The sequence below is a fragment of the Perca fluviatilis genome, chromosome 21 (assembly GCF_010015445.1).
Source record: "Perca fluviatilis chromosome 21, GENO_Pfluv_1.0, whole genome shotgun sequence".
NCBI classification, from domain to species: domain Eukaryota; kingdom Metazoa; phylum Chordata; class Actinopteri; order Perciformes; family Percidae; genus Perca; species Perca fluviatilis.
The window spans coordinates 23,308,553-23,327,667 of record NC_053132.1 but is presented as its reverse complement, the minus strand read 5'-3'; the positions used below and the strand labels follow the sequence as shown (position 1 = coordinate 23,327,667).

At 40.5% G+C, this 19,115-nt stretch overlaps 1 protein-coding gene across 2 annotated transcripts in view; it reads right to left on the bottom strand.

Annotated features, from left to right (window-relative positions):
• pemt (phosphatidylethanolamine N-methyltransferase) overlaps positions 1-19,115 on the bottom strand; it is an 85,040-nt gene that overhangs the window by 24,855 nt on the left and 41,070 nt on the right. For both annotated transcript variants that reach the window (XM_039789358.1, XM_039789357.1), the window contains exons 4-5: positions 10,153-10,298; positions 439-550 (exon numbers count right to left, since the gene is read on the bottom strand). In XM_039789358.1, coding sequence (XP_039645292.1) covers positions 439-550; positions 10,153-10,298 — 258 coding nt within the window. The remainder of the gene's footprint in view (positions 1-438; positions 551-10,152; positions 10,299-19,115) is intronic.

Genomic DNA, 19,115 nt, shown 5'->3' with positions numbered 1-19,115 from the left:
ACGATGCACACGTAAAAGTTTTTACCCTCCCAACCTTCAAGAGGGAAGTGATTTGCAACTCGGAGGAAACAACATTTTCCATTTGCAGGCTGCAGTTTATCATCGGTGCCGCTTCTGCGTGCCCTTCCTTTATTTAGAATGCCGTTTGACGTATTTTAGCACTTTAACAGGCAGTCAGCGAGTCATTTTACTTTCACTTGATTTTACTTATGTGTTAACAACTCCTCGAGGTAATGGTTAATGACGAACCTGGTAAAAATAACTTGTAGGTTTTTATTTTTCTCGAGCCAATCTCAGCTACAGACCTCTGCAAAGACATTCCGATTCAAAATACACTCTTGTTGACCTCAGATACAGTCGAGAAAGTGACCTCTCCTCCTTTCCAGTCACACACACACACGCACGCACGCACGCACGCACGCACGCACGCACACTTACATGAGTGCCAGGCCGAGGTAGTTGGCAGTGCTGCCCCAGTACATTGGGTTCTCTATGATGTTGAAGGGAAAGCCTGTCACCTTCTCATCCATCAGGATGCCAAAGTAATCACCTGGAAAGTAAAAAAAAACACACAAATACACACAGACACACACACACACACACACAGACAGAAACACACACACGCACACACACACACACACAAAGTGAGTTAATGTTTGTTTGACACAACCACATCATTCCATAACTAAAACCTGTCCATTTCATTTATATCACTTTTCCTGTTCAGCGATGCAGTAGGCTGGAGCACATCCCAGCATGCACTTGGCATTAGCAGGGAACATCTCCGGAGGCGTAACGCTCATCTCCAGGCACCGGTTTATCAACTAGTACAGGTCGACAGGGATTCAGAGGCAAACCTGGTGGACTGTTTCACAGTGTTGCCATGGTTACAACAGATCTTTAGACCAGTTGTCATGCTACACTCATTTTTGACATGTTTCTGACAAAACAGCAGACTCTGAAGTCAGAGTGAGGATGCGCTGCCAGGGAACACGGCTTTGGCAGCACACAGCCTTGTTAATGCGACAGTGTCTGGCTGCCCCCCCCCCCACCATCACCTGGCTGCTACTGATGTCAACATATGAGCACATGGACATGACCTCATGGGAAATACTCCAGAGTAAAAGTTTGACTATTGTACCAACACAGAGATAATAATAACTGAACGGAAAATTGAATTCACAGAAATATAAATTATATTATGTATATTTTTAAGAGGATTTTTTTAGCAAATTCTTCTTTTTTTGACAGATTTTACAAAGTAAAAAAAATGTAAATGTACAACGTATCTTTTATAAAAAAAAACAAAGGGCACATCTTACACCCTAACCCTAAACCCAACTGTACCATGTCCCGCATGTCAGTTAAATGTACATGTTTTAACCCCACCCACGATCTTTCCCTAACTCCCTAACAAAGTGGTCGTACCCTGCACGTTGAAAAATGACGCCAAATCGGTCCCGACCCAGAGCATCAAAAAGTGACGCCAAGAGAGCCGACTAAGTGCATCCAAAGAGCACCATGTCATGGGACCTTTAATAATCAACGAGCTAAGCTGCTTGACTCTGATTGGCTAACAGCTAGCCAATGAGAGCCTGGCTATCAGTATCACTTACCCAGCGCAACTGGGCGAGCTCATGAACAGTAATGAGCTCAGGCAACACCACGTCAGACTGACCAGTTTTTGTAATTGGCCTGATTTCTCCGCTTATTTCTTTACAGTGGCTAGAGCTGACGGATGAGGTAGCAGTTCATTTTCACATTCACGACACACAAACACAAAAACGGTTTTGTGCGGCAGGTCACCTTTAAGAGCTACAGTTAAAAAGTGAGGTTAAAGTAGTAAAGTATATATATATATATATATATATATATAGGACACAAAGGGTGACAGTCAGCTTCATTGAGGCACACTATGGAACTGCAGCTTCTTTATAAGGTCAATAAGGGCTTGCCATACTTTGAAAAATGTATTTGTGGACCCATTATATGCATTATATGCTTAATTTTTTCATGTTTAATGAACTGCAAAACATCTCTGATCCAAGCCTCCAAAGATTGGGGGCAGGCTGTCTACAAACTAAGTAGTATGAGCTGTCTTGCTAGTAGTGTTGAGACAGCCACAAGGTCTGCTTTGATTTTAAGTAAGGCCTCTGTGGATAGCAGAACAGGGTGAAACAGATTGCTAGGAGACCTGCTGTCAACGTATGTGGTGTGCTGCTGACTGGAAAAACATCAGACCAATATTACAGTATAGTATTAGGAGAGCCGGGTACGGCGACGCCACTCGGCCTTGGTGCCAAATCCATTTAAGCTGAGTCTTAGAAAACTGATGACGGCCGAACTGTAAACAAAGTCAATTATTAATGAAGCTCAGCGTAAGTTGATTCAGGAAGACTTCTGTGCTTTTTCATTCTCCTCCTCCTCTCTCTCTCTCTCTCTCTCTTACCCAGCCTAATCAGCTGATTCTGTGTGTTCACTCTTTCAGTTAAAGAGCCTCTATTATTCTCCTTTTGGGGTCTACTAGAATATGTTTATATGCTTTGGTGTTGAAAAAACATTATGTTCCTCATACTGCCCATTGTGGCAGCGACTCTGCCTGAAATGCTGCGTCTGAGCCTGAGCTCTTGCCCCCCCCACACTTTTTTTTTTCCCCCCTTCCTGAAAAGCCCATTCTGTTGTGATTGGTCAACCAAATTCAAACAAGCAACTGTGTGGGCTGTGCTTGATCAGGCAGCACTTCTGGGACAGCACATATGAAAAACTGGGCACCGGTTCTGAATCAGTGACATCACTGATTGCGGAACTTCAAACAGGAATGTGGGCGATGCATTTTTGGCAGTTGAGAAAAAGTGCTGTCTGTGGGAGAGAAAGCTCCATTTGGAGTGAAATGTGTTTTTTTGTACTTTATCTATTATATATTGAAAAAAAACTATAACACTAGCCTGGAAATCCAGACCCAAATCCGAAAGATTAAGGGTCTGGCTATGAGTAAGGAATATGGCCCAACTCGAGGGTCGGCACCAAGCATGCATTTGAAAATATCACTGCACGCAATTGAATAACACTACGACCAATGTTTACTGACTGATTCCGGACTTCGACACAATTGGATAACACTACGACCGATGTTTACTGACTGGTTCCGGACTTCGACGTTGCAACGCTGTCGTCATCGGTTTTGCTCGCCTTTGGCCCGCCTATATCAGATACACCGATGTGATTGGTGCAGCACGGTTACAAGGGCATGGGTAATGAGCATCATTACTGAATGCCAAAGTGACTTGCTGAGCAAATTCAAATTGTTTTGAATTTCCAGGTTACTATAACACACTAAAAGACGGGAAAAAGGGGCAACATGCTCGCTGGTTGAGATGTTTTTTCGTTGCTCTGCATACGTCATCTCCTTCATCGCTCTGATTGGTTTTTATGTCGGTACAATTGCGCCCAGAGGCATTTGTGCGGCGTCCGTTGGTGACGCCCCTTTGGAAATGGGCTGTGAATGAACCTTCCCCAGACCCCCTCTCAGTTACAAAGATGTGGTGTCAACCAGGCTATAACAGAGTAGCAATAGAAAACTATTTTTCAGGGCCCACACACACAGTTGCACCAATCAAATTACAGCACCAACAAAGTCAGTCGGTACCAAAAAAACATGCTCCCTGGAGAACACTAACGTAGGGAGATTTGACACTGCGGAACAATGAATACAATTTAAATTTCTTCCTTTTTTTGGAATCAAAATTTTGGATAGTATAGAAGTAAAACACGAAAAAACAAGGATAGGTTTACTGATGAAAATTCAATTTCAGTTCAGCACCAGTAGAAGTAATTTTAGTATGTTTCTTTGGTTCTGGAGTTTGGTGGTAAACAATAATTGTGTTATGATCATATATTTATGATAATTGTGTGTGTGTGTGTGTGTTTGTTTACTTGTGCAGTGGGAGTCTTTAGCAAATAAAAAATTGGGGGCAGCTGAACTACTTGCAGGACACGGCACAATGTAACCTGCGCACTAACTATTGTTGTTGCTATGTCATAAGTTCCTATATTGTGTACACACAAACGCACACACACGCAGGCACAGTAGGTACAAGTGACCTGCTGAGTTACACATGTGGTGCTGCTGGCCCTGTTTTCTGTTAAAGAGAAGCTGTTAATGTCCAAGTTGTATAACGATTTTCATTATGTATGATCATTTAAACACCACAGGTGGGGAAGGGTGAAAACGAGTTTTGTTTTTTTGGTTTTGAATAGAAAACCAGTTGACCGGCCCTCAGAAAGATTTTCTAAACTTATTTTTGACCTCCAAAGCAACTACCGGCAACCCATTCAGATTTAAAAGCCAAGCACAAATTTTTTTGTGTGTGTTCCTGCATCACGGTTGTTTCATTGTGTTGTTTTTAGAAAAAGAGCAACCTGGATTTGTTAAAGACATGTTATTGGCAGTGTTAATGGTAGCTCAGAGAAGTGGGTCTGTGATCAGTAGGTTGTAAACAGATCCAGGTCAAATCTTTGTAATTTGATTGGGTTTGGATCTTCATTTCTAACCCTGGGCCATCAGTTTGAATCATCAGGTCACAGTGACTTAACGGGCTTAATATAAAGCGAATTAGACACATCAAATTACAACACACACCCACAGGCTATATCCTCTAATGTGTGTGTGCTTGTGTGTCTGTGTGCATGTGTGTGTCTGTGTGTGTGTGTGTGTGTGTTATATGTGTATAAGAAAACACGGTGCACGTAGATTGTGGTGAGGCACAAAACCATTCTCACATACGCAGGACCATTAGGGATGCAACGATTATAATATATATATATATATATATATATATACACAGTACAGGCCAAAAGTTTGGACACCTTCTCATTCAATGCGTTTCCTTTTTATTTTCATGACTATTTACATTGTAGATTCTCACTGAAGGCATCAAAACTATGAATGAACACATATGGAATTATTTACTTAACAAAAAAGTGTGAAATAACTGAAAACATGTCTTATATTTTAGATTCTTCAAAGTAGCCACCCTTTGCTTTTTTATTAATAAGGGAAAAAATTCCACTAATTAACCCTGACAAAGCACACCTGTGAAGTGAAAACCATTTCAGGTGACTACCTCATGAAGCTCATTGAGAGAACACCAACGGTTTGCAGAGTTATCAAAAAAAGTAAAGGGTGGCTACTTTGAAGAATCTAAAATTATTAAAAAGTAAATAAAAGTACATAATTCCATATGTGTTCATAGTTTTGATGCCTTCGGTGAGAATATATATATATATATATATATATATATATATACTGTATATTGTTGGTACGATTATAGTCTGAAGAATAATCACGGTTTCATGATTATCACGCATTATAATGCATAACAATGCGTGAATGCATGGAAATTTCACTACTAATGTATAATCACATGCACACTCTAGATTTTAATGTTATTTATTGCTGCCAATTTGAAACAGAAATAACACAGTTACAGTTTTAAAAATGATTACATGATCAATCATCAACCATTTTATTGATATTCATATGAAAAGATTAGAGACTAGAGGTGACTCAGTCACGCCCCAAACAAAGGCCAAGTTGGCAACGACAGTGCTGTCCTTCGGGCCCTCCAAAAGTTACAAACGGCCCTGCTAGCTGCGGTTTCTAAAAGTTGGAGAAGCTGCTGGACATGCTTGTCCTCTAATCTCCAACATAACCTGCTCCCTAGCAGGTTAGGTGTTCAGCATAAGTTACGATTTAACCCGGTAACAAGTGATCCACCGTTGTGATACACAAAACCCTGAGTTGAACCTGAAGTTACCTCGTTAACGCAAAATCTTGCTCTGGTTATGTGTCATGTTATTATTTTCCAATGTTCTGGGCATCCTGATACAGTTTACATAACTATTGGACAGAGCATCCCAGTATAAATACTAAAGAGAGACTGCATTCACATAACTCTCTGGATGAATAAAAGTAACTACTCTGCGCTGCAAAGTAATGTCTCCCTCTGGAGATATTGAACATTTTGTTATGTATCACTTTTACAGCAACAGGCCGCAACAACTCGTGTTCTCCCCAGTTTTCTGCGCTACCGTTATCGGTTTACTGCCGTCTGTGTCTGCGTGCCGAGGAAACTTGACTTGAGGAGGAACTTTGCCTGATAGACTTTAACGTTGCTGCTCTAAATGGTCGAAGGAATCATTGAATTAAATATTATTTTTATTTAATACAGACGATGCAATTCAACATAGTTCCCATACAGACCATAAAACTGATGTGCTGCACAGAGTTTACAGCTATTGCTAATGTTCAACTCTTGTCCCTAGCTGAGCTTCTACATTTACAGTCTAATTAAAATATACAGCTTTCTGTTTAAAAAAAAAAAAAATTGGGGAAATACAATAAAATACACATACCTGAATACATGTTAAACTAGCTAAAAATGGGTACAGCTCTGGTTTGTTTTTAGTCAGCACTTACTGTAACCTTTTTTTTTTTATATTTTCTATCTGAAATTAATTGGATTTAGTTAGTATTCTCTGTGTTCCAGAGTTGCGAACCCTTTATGGAGAAAGCTGGTTGCCCAAATTTAGATCTACAATGTGGTATTTTACAGTTGCCGCTCCCTTTGCTCCTAGCTACTCTGTGTCTTGTCTTTGGATATATATCTGGGAAGAGGCTCTGGGGCATCATACATGCCAGCAAGCAAGCAAGCAAACAAACAATGTATTTATATGGCACCTCTCACAGTCACCAGTCACATAGTGCGTCACAGTCAAAGAAATAAAATCTAATAAAATCTAATAAAATCTAATACAGTCAAGTCAATAAAGCAAAGGTAAAACATGGAGAGAAAAGACATAAGACACAAGTTTAAATTAGGGATCGACCAACTATCAACCTGGCCGATTATCGGGGTCGATATTTGGCAATTTGCAGATTATCTGTATCAGTGTTTTATTTGACCGATAACCGATAAAGTTAATGAATTAAAAAGTGCGCTACTTTGGTTCTGCTACAGCTCTGTAAGCCGCCTGCAAAACTGTAATAATCGCTTAAAGCACTTCTACAAACTTTTGTCCTGGAGTTTGTAACATTCCAAAATGTTTATTTTGACTAAAAGATTTTCATTTTTACTATAAATGCATATCGGTCCCAAATATTGGTTATCTGTTTCATACAAATAATTGGTATCGGTATCGGTATCGTCCCTGAAAAAACAGTATCGGTCGACCACTGGTTTAAATCACATGCTACCTCAGTGCTTGTCTGAACAGATGGGTTTTTAACTGCTTTTTAAAAAAAGAGTCCACCGAGTCCGATGGCCGTAAGCTTATTGAGAGACTATTTCAAAGCTTAGGGGCTGCAGAGAGAGTGATTTTTTGTTGTTGCTCCATCTGCATACAAAGGAGACGCCTGTTCATACAGACACAAACACTCACACACCCTCCTGTTGGCCCTGCTGCCCCCCCCGTCGACACAGTTGGAATGACGTCACACTCGAGTTGACTGCGTTCCATTTACAAGTGGAATTTTTTGGTTTACATGCATAGAAAATGAGCCAGGCTCTGTACAGTAAATTGGCACAAAAGTGTCTGGGTTATGTGTCATTCCTCTGTAAGTGCATGTTTTTTCCTCCCGTATGCTCAAGTCACATATGATCCCCAAAGATTCGGTGTGCATGTATTTATGTCACCTTATTAAATAGTCATAATAAATAAATAAAGGTTAAATAGTACATCATACACAGAATATATTGTAGGTAGTATGTAGAAAAACATAAATAGGGATGTAATTAAGACAACAACAAGGCTAAAGAGAAACTAGTAACTATAAATGGGGTGGTGATGGCGCAGTGGATATGACACATGCCTTTGGTGTGGGAGACCGGGGTTCAATTCCCACTGCGATACATCAACCAATGTGTCAATGAGCAAGACACTTAACCCCTAGTTGCTCCAGAGGCGTGCGGCCTCTGACATATATAGCAATTGTAAGTCGCTTTGCATAAATTTGTCAGCTAAATGACATGTAATGTAAAAATATATAGTTTTAAAAATGGTTTAATTCAAGTGGATGATGGAGTCGACGGCAGTCAAAACAATACGGTTGGGATCACTTTCAGAGCGATTTAACTTACGATACAGTGACAGCCAATCAAAATACATCAACATTTACAGGACGTCACAATCAAACTCTATAAAATAATAAATAAAGTGTACTTAATGAAAAAAAAATATATATATATACACACACACACACACACACACACACACACACATATATATATATATATAAATAAATATAAAAGTAATTTGGACAGCACTCCAAGTGATACTTTTTATTGCCACACAGACTTGTCGGGCAGGATGCCCTTCTTCAGCGCGTTTCACCGGCGATAACAATTTCTTTTGTAATTGCCGTTGAAACACGCTGAAGAAAAGCGTCCTGCCATGAATGGCAATAAAAAGTATTAATTGAAGTGCTGTCCAAATTACCTCATTAATAAGAATAAAGACAAATACAAGCTAGATCAAGTGCTTTATAAATGCTGTATCTGACATTTCTGACTACCGTTTTTATGTAAGCTACTCGATGGCCTTTAGGAAATACGATGATGCAGAAGACGAGGAGCTCTGACCCAGCTGGAGCGGGCAGCGCGTGCTTGGGGCCACGATTTAGAGAAACGTTATCGTTCATCAGTGGTGATGCTCACATCATTATCGTTACAATTATCATTATAGTTGTAGTTCTTGGTGTGGACGGTCCTTAAGAGTCTACAGCCATGATAGTCTCGCATTGCAAGACCTTCCTCCACAGAGCTGCGGAGGGGGGTCTGGCTAGTCCACACAGCATTCCGGGATGGGAGAAAAACGTGCTCTGGTTTATTGGCATTTCTAATATAATATAAATATATATATATTAATGATATGATAAATATAAAATATATACCAATTCACAATCTTCTTAGGTGGCGCCAAGCGCCATACGCAGGTATGGTGCCTCTGCAAAATAGCCTCGGGAAGGAACTTGTTTTGGTGGAACATGTGCACGTAGAGAGGCGAGCATACATAATTTGATTGTCAGTTTTTGCTCGGAGGATGTTTCCCTAATCAACGGTAGTTTAGAATGCCAACACAAGGAAAGCAGAGGGTGAGGGACATCTGGCGGAACCGGAACAATACCGTAGACGAAACATTGTCGATTAAGACTACAGCCATGCCAATGGCTCTGTAAGGCTGTACTTACACCATGCTAACATACTCACAATGACAATGGTAACATGCTGATGTTTAGCAGGTATAATGTTTACCATGTGCACCATTTTAGTAATGTATCAAATTTGATTCCAAACCATCCAATAGTGGTGGAGACATTTTACCCAAAGTGCAGTGTGGTACACATTCAAATCAGATAACAGCCAGCCAGGAACTATACTTTTTCTCGGTCAGTCAAGCTGGGCAAAATCCTGTACTCCTGTGCTTCTCCGGAGGTCTGATGTTTCTGCATCGCCTCGGTTGACCATGTTGATGGTATTCGTCTCTTTGAAAGGATTCATATATTTTTGACTGCTTTGGTTGTTTTTTTTGGTCAGAAATTTCACGGTGCTTGGAAGTGAGTCTTGCCCAAGTGGCTACCTCCGTTGTTGAAAACTGATGCCAAAACATAAGTGCCAGATTTAATTTGAGAGTGACCAAACAACCCAATAACTAATATATTGTGTTAAATACTGCCAAATGTGACAGCCCCTTGTTACAACTGAGTCCTGCCCACTTCAAACCAATGAGAAGAGCACTGAGAACAGAAGGAAAACAGAAATCTCTTAAGTTAAACAACCAAAGCCATTATAACTTTGGCAAAAAAAAGTGTGTTCATGTAGGATCCTATCCCTCTTATAAGAAGCTGATTGGAATAGTACTCTTTTTGTGTTAAGGGACTTGCGGACAGCATCAACACTGGATCCTACACTTACCATGATGCAACTCTCTTTCAAGTCTTTTTGAAACACCACAGAAAACTTGAGTACTACTTCCTGTGACTAAAAAAATACCTGCCCCTTTAATATTTAACAGTGTGTTTGAGAATCAGAATCAGAAAACTTTATTGATCTCCTTAGGGAAATTATTTAGATATAAATTGATTTTGACACCCACCTAGGAAGGTGCCAACGAATCCCAGAGCCAGGAAGCTGCCGACCACCAGCACAGTGCCCAGCACCATGAGAGCTACGCCAGCGTAGAAAACATCTGTCCTGTCCATCACCTCCCACCTGGCCTGGGCCTTCATCGCCACTGTCATACTGCAGAAAAAAACAAAAACAAATCACAACCACGTTTATTTTTTTCTAGTTTTTATTGGTAGTGCAAAGAGCACTGAATGCAGAATTCAGAAGACCTTGACTGTGGATTCAAGTGGTAGGAAATGAGTCAGAGATATAAAAGGGGACGAAGAAAAGAAATACAGAGAAATGCTGGGCACTGAATTCCAATAGACGATTCACATCTGACCTACTTTAAATCAGATTCATTTAATGCTGATGTTAGGTAACGCTGACAAACAGCGTGTCACAAAAAAGTGTCATGGTTGTGCTGTTGTGTTGCTACTGATGAAGTGCCGTTATTGAAATATGACAAGATTAATGATTAGAATAGCTTCTTCAAACTTGCAGACGCAGTTTAGAGTGGAAAATTATATTCAGGGTTCATATGCATTTTAAGCAATACTTTTCCATGACTTTTTCATGACTTTTCCATGACTTTTTGGCAAATTTCCATGACTATGTGTTCCTGAAAATGTCAGTCGATATTATACAATAAGAATAAGAAATTTTCTGGGTCTTTTTATGTTTCCAAAACCATAACTTTTCCAGGTTTTTTCAAAACGTATGAACCCTGTATATTGTAGCAGCAATTGTGTGAATGGGCAAAATCTCTTAAAACGGCAGGCTTCAATTTCTTGACCCTTTGTGATAATTGGTCAGTCAGAAAAGAAGACACTTCACAGTCATCTGGATTTACGTGTTTTTTTGTCTTTTGAAAAATTTCAATTTTTCCAATTAAAATAACTTGTGTGAATACTGTCCTTCTTGTTTACTACATTAGTGCCACTGTCGCACTAAATGCTTGCTCTTGGGGGAATTACTGGAATTGTTGGGTCTTTGTAAATTATAGAGTGTGGTCTAGACCAACTCTATCTGTAAAGTGTCTTGAGATAACTCTTGTTATGATTTGATACTATAAATAAAATTGAAGTGAATTACATCTGAATCAAACAGATCACTGTAATTGAAGATGTATAACTCCTCGTATCTCTGCTGTTGTGATGTAGAAATGCAGAAAAACGTGTGTGTTGTTTGGCCATACTTTGGCAATAACCCCAATGGTCTTGTTTTATTTGTTGTAGATTCAGATATTTGATTATTTTTTTCTTCACAAAGCTCTACAATCCTAGCTCAAACAGTAGTTAACTGCTGATCTAACCACAACTGCGGCTTTTGTTTCGACAAAAGAATGATACGCTAATAGCTCTGAGGCTCTACTTCGCACAATGCTGCTTTGTTTACATCATCATGCTATCATGTTAACACTGACAATGCTAACATGTTCATAACTAGCACTATTATTACAATTATTACCTAGCCTATTTCAGCATCTAAGCATTGTAACATGCTAATTAGCACAAAACACAAAGTACAGCTGAGGCTGATGGGAACGTCATACATTTTGCAGGTATTTGGCAAGTGGCAACCGTCAGTTCATCGAGTGGCCAGTTGAGGCTAGCTCTAATAAGGAGATCGTCAAAATGTTTAATCCTCTGGGGTCATCCAATAATTGTTGAGATATTTCAGTCTGGACCAAACTGGTGGACTGACCCACCGACAGGCCGATATTTCCATCCATAAAGCCACGCTGCTAGCATGGCTAACAAATTAGCCATAATGCATCGACTGTGTGTTTTTTTTTTTACTTTCCCTGACGTCACACAAAAGCAACCTGCGCTTACAGACACTTTGAAGGTTGTGCGTTGCTCAAGTGTGGTCTTCAAGTAAAAGCATTTTCATTTTGTATCCAGTGTGTTATCTTACAATGTTTAGATGAGGAGTTTCTGGAAGAATGAGCATCACTCATAAAAAGATGGTACAGAGTGCTGAGGAACGAACAAATACATTTCTATAAAGATGTATCGATTGGCTATAGTACTTGAGTCTGGACTTGCCTGTGTATAAAAGATGGTACTTACAGAGTGCTTGAGGAACGAACAAATACATTTCTATGAAGACGTATCGATTGGCTGTACTATTTGAGTCCAGACTCAAACTCAAACTGAACTCATTGGTATTTGACCTTGGACTTGTCTCGGACTCGCCAAATATTCTAGTTGGCCTCGTCCAAGTCCGGCAATATATGCTTTTTTTCTTAAAAGTGACTATATGTCACTTCTAAATGTTTCTGAAACTGTATAATTGTTCCTCTGATGATCATAAATGAGCTGTAACATCAAACGACACTAACAGTGAAAAGAAAGCTAGTTTAATATAGTTTTTATTAATGCCTTTCACCGCAAAGTCACAGAATGATTTGCGGCAGGTAGACGGCGCTACAGAGCACACATTCTGACGGGTCACAGATTTTGGCGTAACACCGGAAAAGCCAGTGTTAGTGAATATCGAGCCAGGTAAAAGGTAGCAGGAGATGTCTTTATATAGGCCAAATTGTATTTTAATGTTATTTTAGAAGTTATCTGTTGTAGTTATGGCTGATACTGGGAGAGGACCATCACAGGAAAAAAGGAAATAAAATGAAGAACTAAACGCTAAAAGGGAAAATGAAAGATGACGGGCGAAACTGAGTCACACTCTGTCTGGCTTTCAACAGATGGAGACAATTAGGGGATTGGAAAGGATTAAAAAACGACCCCAAATTGGCCCTGAGGTATGTAATATGTCTATTTCATTAATAAAATAACTTTATATTGTGCGATGTGGTTGTATATCAGTAGCCGACATTAAATTATGCCCTCCTTCTAAGTATTTTGCGCCCGGTTTTTATTCCTTTTAGTCCGTATTTCTGTTGGCCTGCTATTTTCTTTTCCCTTGTCCCCCTGTACTTGTGTAAAGCGCCCTTGGGTCTCATGAAATGCGCTATAATAATCTAAGTTATTATAACCTCCTAATGCTTTGGCTCGTGACACAGTGACAGTGATCCCCGGTTTAGCTCACGATACATCCAGGCTAAGTATGCAACATTTGAAATGCAGTGATGCATCTGTAACTTATTCTCTTATTGTAAACGAATGTTTTTCTGTCTGAGGATAACATTCATCGTGACTACATGACCTCCTGGTAACGCTAACTCAGTAATCTACAGTGGGCAATACAGCACCGTAAAGAAAAGACCTTTACGAAAGCAGGTATGGTAAAAACACTACCGCTATTATCCAAAGGGGCCGCTGGAATCAACACAAACTGAAAGTTACTATATAGCCACTTTAAGTAACTTCCTCCTTTAAAACAAAACCACTGATGAAGCGTGCTTGTTTAGAAAGCAGGTATTAGTTTAATTCAAAGTCCGTCTAGAACAGGCATTGCCATTGGTCGCCTGGTATATGCCTGGCTACGTCATATGTCTCAATCATCAGGCATCGATCATTTAAATTTTGGCCACAGACATAATGCCAGTAAGCACTTTGTACTATGGATTCTTCAGGCCCAGTAGTAAGTTCAAGAATGTGAACGTTTAGTGACACCTGTGTTGCTTTTTATGTTCCATCAGCAGTCCAGAATGTTCTTGTTACACCAACAACAACAAAAATACTTTTTGCACTTCATACTTATGGGACTTAAGTGAAATTGTCATGCTTAAAGTAAAACATATGGTCTAATTTGATCCTACAGTGTTGTATTCTGCACTTGCTTTTTGATTATTACAAATAATAAAGCAAAATTCTCATCTTAAAATAGAAGATAGACTGTCTCTCGCATCACATAAAGTATGAACAATTAAGTAAGTGGTGGATTCTTTTTTTTTTTTTCTGTCTCGGTCATGACTGTCTCTCATTTGGACTTAGGGCCCTATCTTGCACCCGGCGCAGCGCAGCGAAAGCCCGACGCAAGTGTCTTTGCTAGTTTAAGACCGACACGGTTGTCAATTTCCCGTCCAGCGCCCACATCGTTTAAATAGTAAATGCACCTGCGCCCATCTGTGCGCCCATGGGCGTGCTGGTCTTACAGGGAGGTGTGTTCAGGTTAATTCTTGGCGTATTGCTATCTTGAAGCAGCGGGACGTGATCGCGTCATTGACCAACAAAAACCTGGTCTAAAGTCAATAGCATGTCATTGTTACTTTAACAGCGCATTGGTAACAGCGGGGGCACACTATGCTTGTTACACACACACACACACACACACACACAAGGACGCAGCAGCAGCACACAAACATGCAAAAGATTACAAATAAAAATGTTACGGTGCAAATCCGCCATCATAATAGCAATGCTCCAAGGTACAAACGCGCCTTTTAAAGGTCCCATGGCATGAAAATATCACTTTATGAGGTTTTTTAACATTAGTATGCGTTCCCCCAGCCTGCCTATGGTCCCCTATTGGCTTGAAATGGTGATAGGTGTAAACCGAGCCCTGGGTATCCCGCTCTGCCTTTGAGAAAATGAAAGCTCAGATGGGCCGTTCTGGAATCTTGCTTGTTATGAGGTCATAACAAGCAAGGTTACCTCCCCTTTCTTTGCTTTGCCCACCCAGAGAATTTGACCAACCCATGACAGAGAGACATCATGGCTTTCAAATGAGAAAAGTGGCAGTTGGTCAAGGCCACACCCCCACCCTCCACCTTGCCCCCCCCTCTCTCCTCCTCAGTAGCTACAGGCACAAAAATGGCACATCCTAAGGAAAGCTCATTGTGGGACTGGCTCTAGTGGCTGTAATTTTGCACCAAGGCTGAATTTCGGGAAAGAGACTTCAGATACAGTATTAGGGGACCACTAAGGTCTATAGAAAAGAATCCAAAGAGCACCATGTCATGGGACCTTTAAAGGGAATGGGAGAAGACACTCTGATTGGTTTATTGCATGTTACGGACAAAACACCCCTATAAATTAATGAAGACACTAAGTACAACCCTTTTGAACCATGCGCCTGGTGCACGGACCCTTTTTTTCCACCGTCAAACTAGCAAAAGTGGATTTGGACACGCCCTAAACGCACTAGCGCCAGGCGCTTGTGCGCCGTGCGCCTAGATCGTTAAAATAGGGCCCAGGTCTTGACTCGGTCTCGACTTGTCCTGGTCTTGTACTGAGTGAGTTCAGTTTTGTTTGGAAGTTCAGAATAGTACTACTTAAAAAGGTCAAATCACAGCTACTTATTATTGATTATTTAAAAAAGTATATATAAAATTCATCTTTATGTAATATATATATAGCTAATTAATGCAAGTACCTTTTATTTTTATTTTTTTTTATATTTCTAGCTTGTTTCATTTGTATCACTCAGGCATTATTTTACTTTAATTTGGTAAACTCTTAAATGTGAATTTCCTCAGCATGGGATCCATACAGTTGATATTACTTTATATCAAATGTATTACATGTTTGTTTATTTTATTTGTGGTAAATGCCATGATCACCAAGTCCAAGAACCCAGAATTAGCTGGTTTTGTGCAACTAAAGGTCCCAAACAAAAAAATAAATAAAAAAAAACTGATAAAAAGCTGAGTGATGGCATTTGTAAACTCCCACATTTTGGCTCCAACATGAATGCCCCATTCGGACTAATTGAGACCCATTATTATTATTATTAATTATACCACAGAGTTCATAAGATTAGTGTTTACACTGCTGAAAGTGTAGAGAAGAACAGAAGAACACGCAGTGTGTGTGTGTGTGTGTGTGTCTGTGTGTCTGTGCGTACATACTCTGTGCTGTCTGAATGCGGTGTACTTCCTGCAGACAAAAATAGCTCCCAAATCAAAACCAGGTTTGGGGTTAATAAGAGAAAACTGGGTCACGGGGTCTCTGCTGTGTCTCTTATGGTGTTCTTCCTTTGTCAACGGAAGCACAAAGTGAAATGTGATGCCGCTTGTTTTTCCGCCACGTCAATCACAAAGAGTGAGTGCCGGGCTCTCTGTTAAGTAAGGTGGCCTACTGCTGGGATTTGGCTTAGAAACGAGATGTGAAAAGGGGGTCTGGGAAACGGGAGATAAGGTTAGGGGGTTAGTGGGTGTGAGGGACTGACCGCGTCGCTACACACTCTGTAGCTTCTAGAAATAAAAGAAAACCTTCTTTTGGAAACTATCAAATTGTTGTTTTTCTGTGCATGCCTTTAGTTATTTTACTTCTGTATGGTGTTATGGTATAGTGTAGCATATTCATTGTGTGTTATATGTGACTTTGCTGTCTGTGCGTGCAGGGATGATGATATAAAACGGCAAGATATTAAAGACCCACTCCTGTCAAAGCCATGCATCTGCCTTGTGTGTACCTTTCGGAATATGAAATGGAAGTCTGAACAAAGAAAGGAGGAGGAAGTAAAGGGTCAGGGAGGGAAGGCTTGGTGTGGGAGTCAGACAACGTCCCTTTTAATAATGAGCCGCTTTACAGCACAGCAGAGCTTAGAAACTCAAGGCTGGTGATTTCGCACAACCACACTTCAGTCTTAGAATCTGGTGTTGATTCTATCATTTCAGACACAGAGCTTCACATTCTCATTCTATATTAAATATTGGGTATGCAGTTGTTCAGACCCATCGCTTGATTTGACATTTGCTCCCATTAAATCCTGCATATACTTGGGAGTCTTGTAGGACAAGAATGTTACAAACAGAACAAAAATGGGAATGTGTCACGGCACATGCTGCTCCATCCTCCCCCTAATTTCCTACTCTTGTCTTTCCGTCTCCAGTTCAACTGCACCAACGGAAACATGAATTTGGCAGTTTGGGCTGTTGGCACGCTTGTAGTGCGGACAGTTTCCAAACACTGATCATATTTCTAAATGTGTGTTATGGTATATTCTTTGCTTGTTTTTTTAGCGTTTAATATCTCCTGAGCATGAACCGAGAGCCTAAAAGCCTAACATCCACAACATTCCATTTAGTACTTCTAAATGTCCAAAGGCCAATCCTCCCATCTCATTAGGCTTCCTGTAAATAGCGAGGGTGCCAATTAAATACACACAGTTAATTTAAATAAGACTTGTTGTTAGAGCCCTCGCAGTCTATTATTATTGAACATAATCAGTGGAGAGCATCACTGCTGCGTGCTTGGCACAAGAAAAATACGCACTCTGAAAACCTCTACATGTCTACATGTCTCTAAAGCAGCCTGTAGATCTGCAGTGGAGCTATGAAAAGAAGTGGCAGTCAATCAGCACGCCACTGAATCCGTCAATGACAACACAAAAAGCAGCACAACAATGGAGCGGTGGGGTAATTGCTGTAGTCTGCGAGTCAAGTTGCAGATTGGAAACAGCAATGTGTTTTTCCACAGCCTCGCTGTAGGCGTGCTGCGTTAAGCGGCGTCAAAACCACAGGCGTTTCTCCCGAGACTGTACAGCGGGAGACTTGGACTTTCGACTTTCTATCAAGGAACCGCATATCCGTCAAAAAACGGCCGTTCGTCTTTTGCACGGATGATTTGAACCGAGGAAGTTTCACGTCCAAGACGAGTGCCAAATGATACTGTCTACGGGGGAAAAAACTCATGGGAACGGTAGGAAGGTTAAATATATGGAACACCCACAGTGAGCTGTTTGGATGAGGAGCTGCGGTATAGGGATGCATGCAATCGCGATTTCACTCTGTGCGATCACGTAACAGCAAAAATTGGGCAATTTAAGTAAACAAAAAGGTGTGCGGTGTGCGTGACACTGTGTGCACTGCAGTCTTCACGTTGTAACACCTTTCCCTTTACCAGAGGTGATCGTTCCTTTGCCATTTAAGCGCCAACCCTTTGGAATCTTCTCCCTCAGTCTGTTAGGTCTGCTTTATCTCTGGACTGTTTTAAGGGCCTTTTTAAAACCCACCTTTAAAGTGCTCATATTATGCTTTTTGGCTTTTTCCCTTTCCTTTATTGTGTTATATATCTTTTTTTTGTGCACGTTATAGGTTTACAAAGTGAAAAAAGCCCAAAGTCCCCCCCAAAGGGACTTACCATCTCCAACAGAAAACACTGTTCACAAACTGCTCCAAACAGCTCTACTGTAGTCCAGCCTTTACTTCAGAGACAAACGTGGTCACTTTGTAACACACGTTATAATGCTCGCCTAGCTGCTAGCATGGCACTCCCTCACACTCTGCTTCTGACTGGCTAGTAGTCCTTACCTAGCTACTGCGCATGTGCGACTCCCAAGAAAGATGGAACAGAAGTGCGATGCCTCACTCTGTAGCTAAAACAGAGAGCTCAACACACAGGGTGAAAAGAGGAGCTGCAGCAATGTGCAGTACAACAAAAATATGGAGAAAATTAAACCATGGAAACCTATTCTGATATAACCTCTAAATACAATTATGAACCTGAAAATGAGCATACTATGAGCACTTTAAACATTAGCCTTTGTGTAAAAGGCTGCACCCCCCCTTTATTTTAAATATAATTTGTATTTTGTAATGTTTATTCTTATTTATTTCTTCATATGTATTGCTCATGTGTGTGTGAAGTACTTTGTAACTGTGTGTTTTTAAAAGTGCTATATAACCGATTGACCGATACTGTCTTTTAAAGACCGATACCGATACCGATTATTAGTAGTTCATTAGTCCATATCCACGACCTTCCACTTCCGGGATTGCTAGTGCCGCCGGAAATTCGGCCGGATGTCCTTTTCGGCCGGATGTCCGTTACCTTTCGCTTTCTTTGTGTTGGAATTCTAAACTAGAGGACTATGGTTAACTGCTCCTCAGATCTCTATAGGGTAAATCCAGACAGGGTAAATCCAGACAGCTAGCTAGAATTTTCTGTCCAATCTGAGTTTTCAACTAAAACTACTTTTGAACGCACTCATGTTCCACCAAAACAAGTTCCTACCCGAGGCTATTTTGCAGCGGCACCGTTGCTCCGTGTGGCACTTAGCACCGCCAAAGATGATTGTGATTGGTTTAAAGAAATGCCA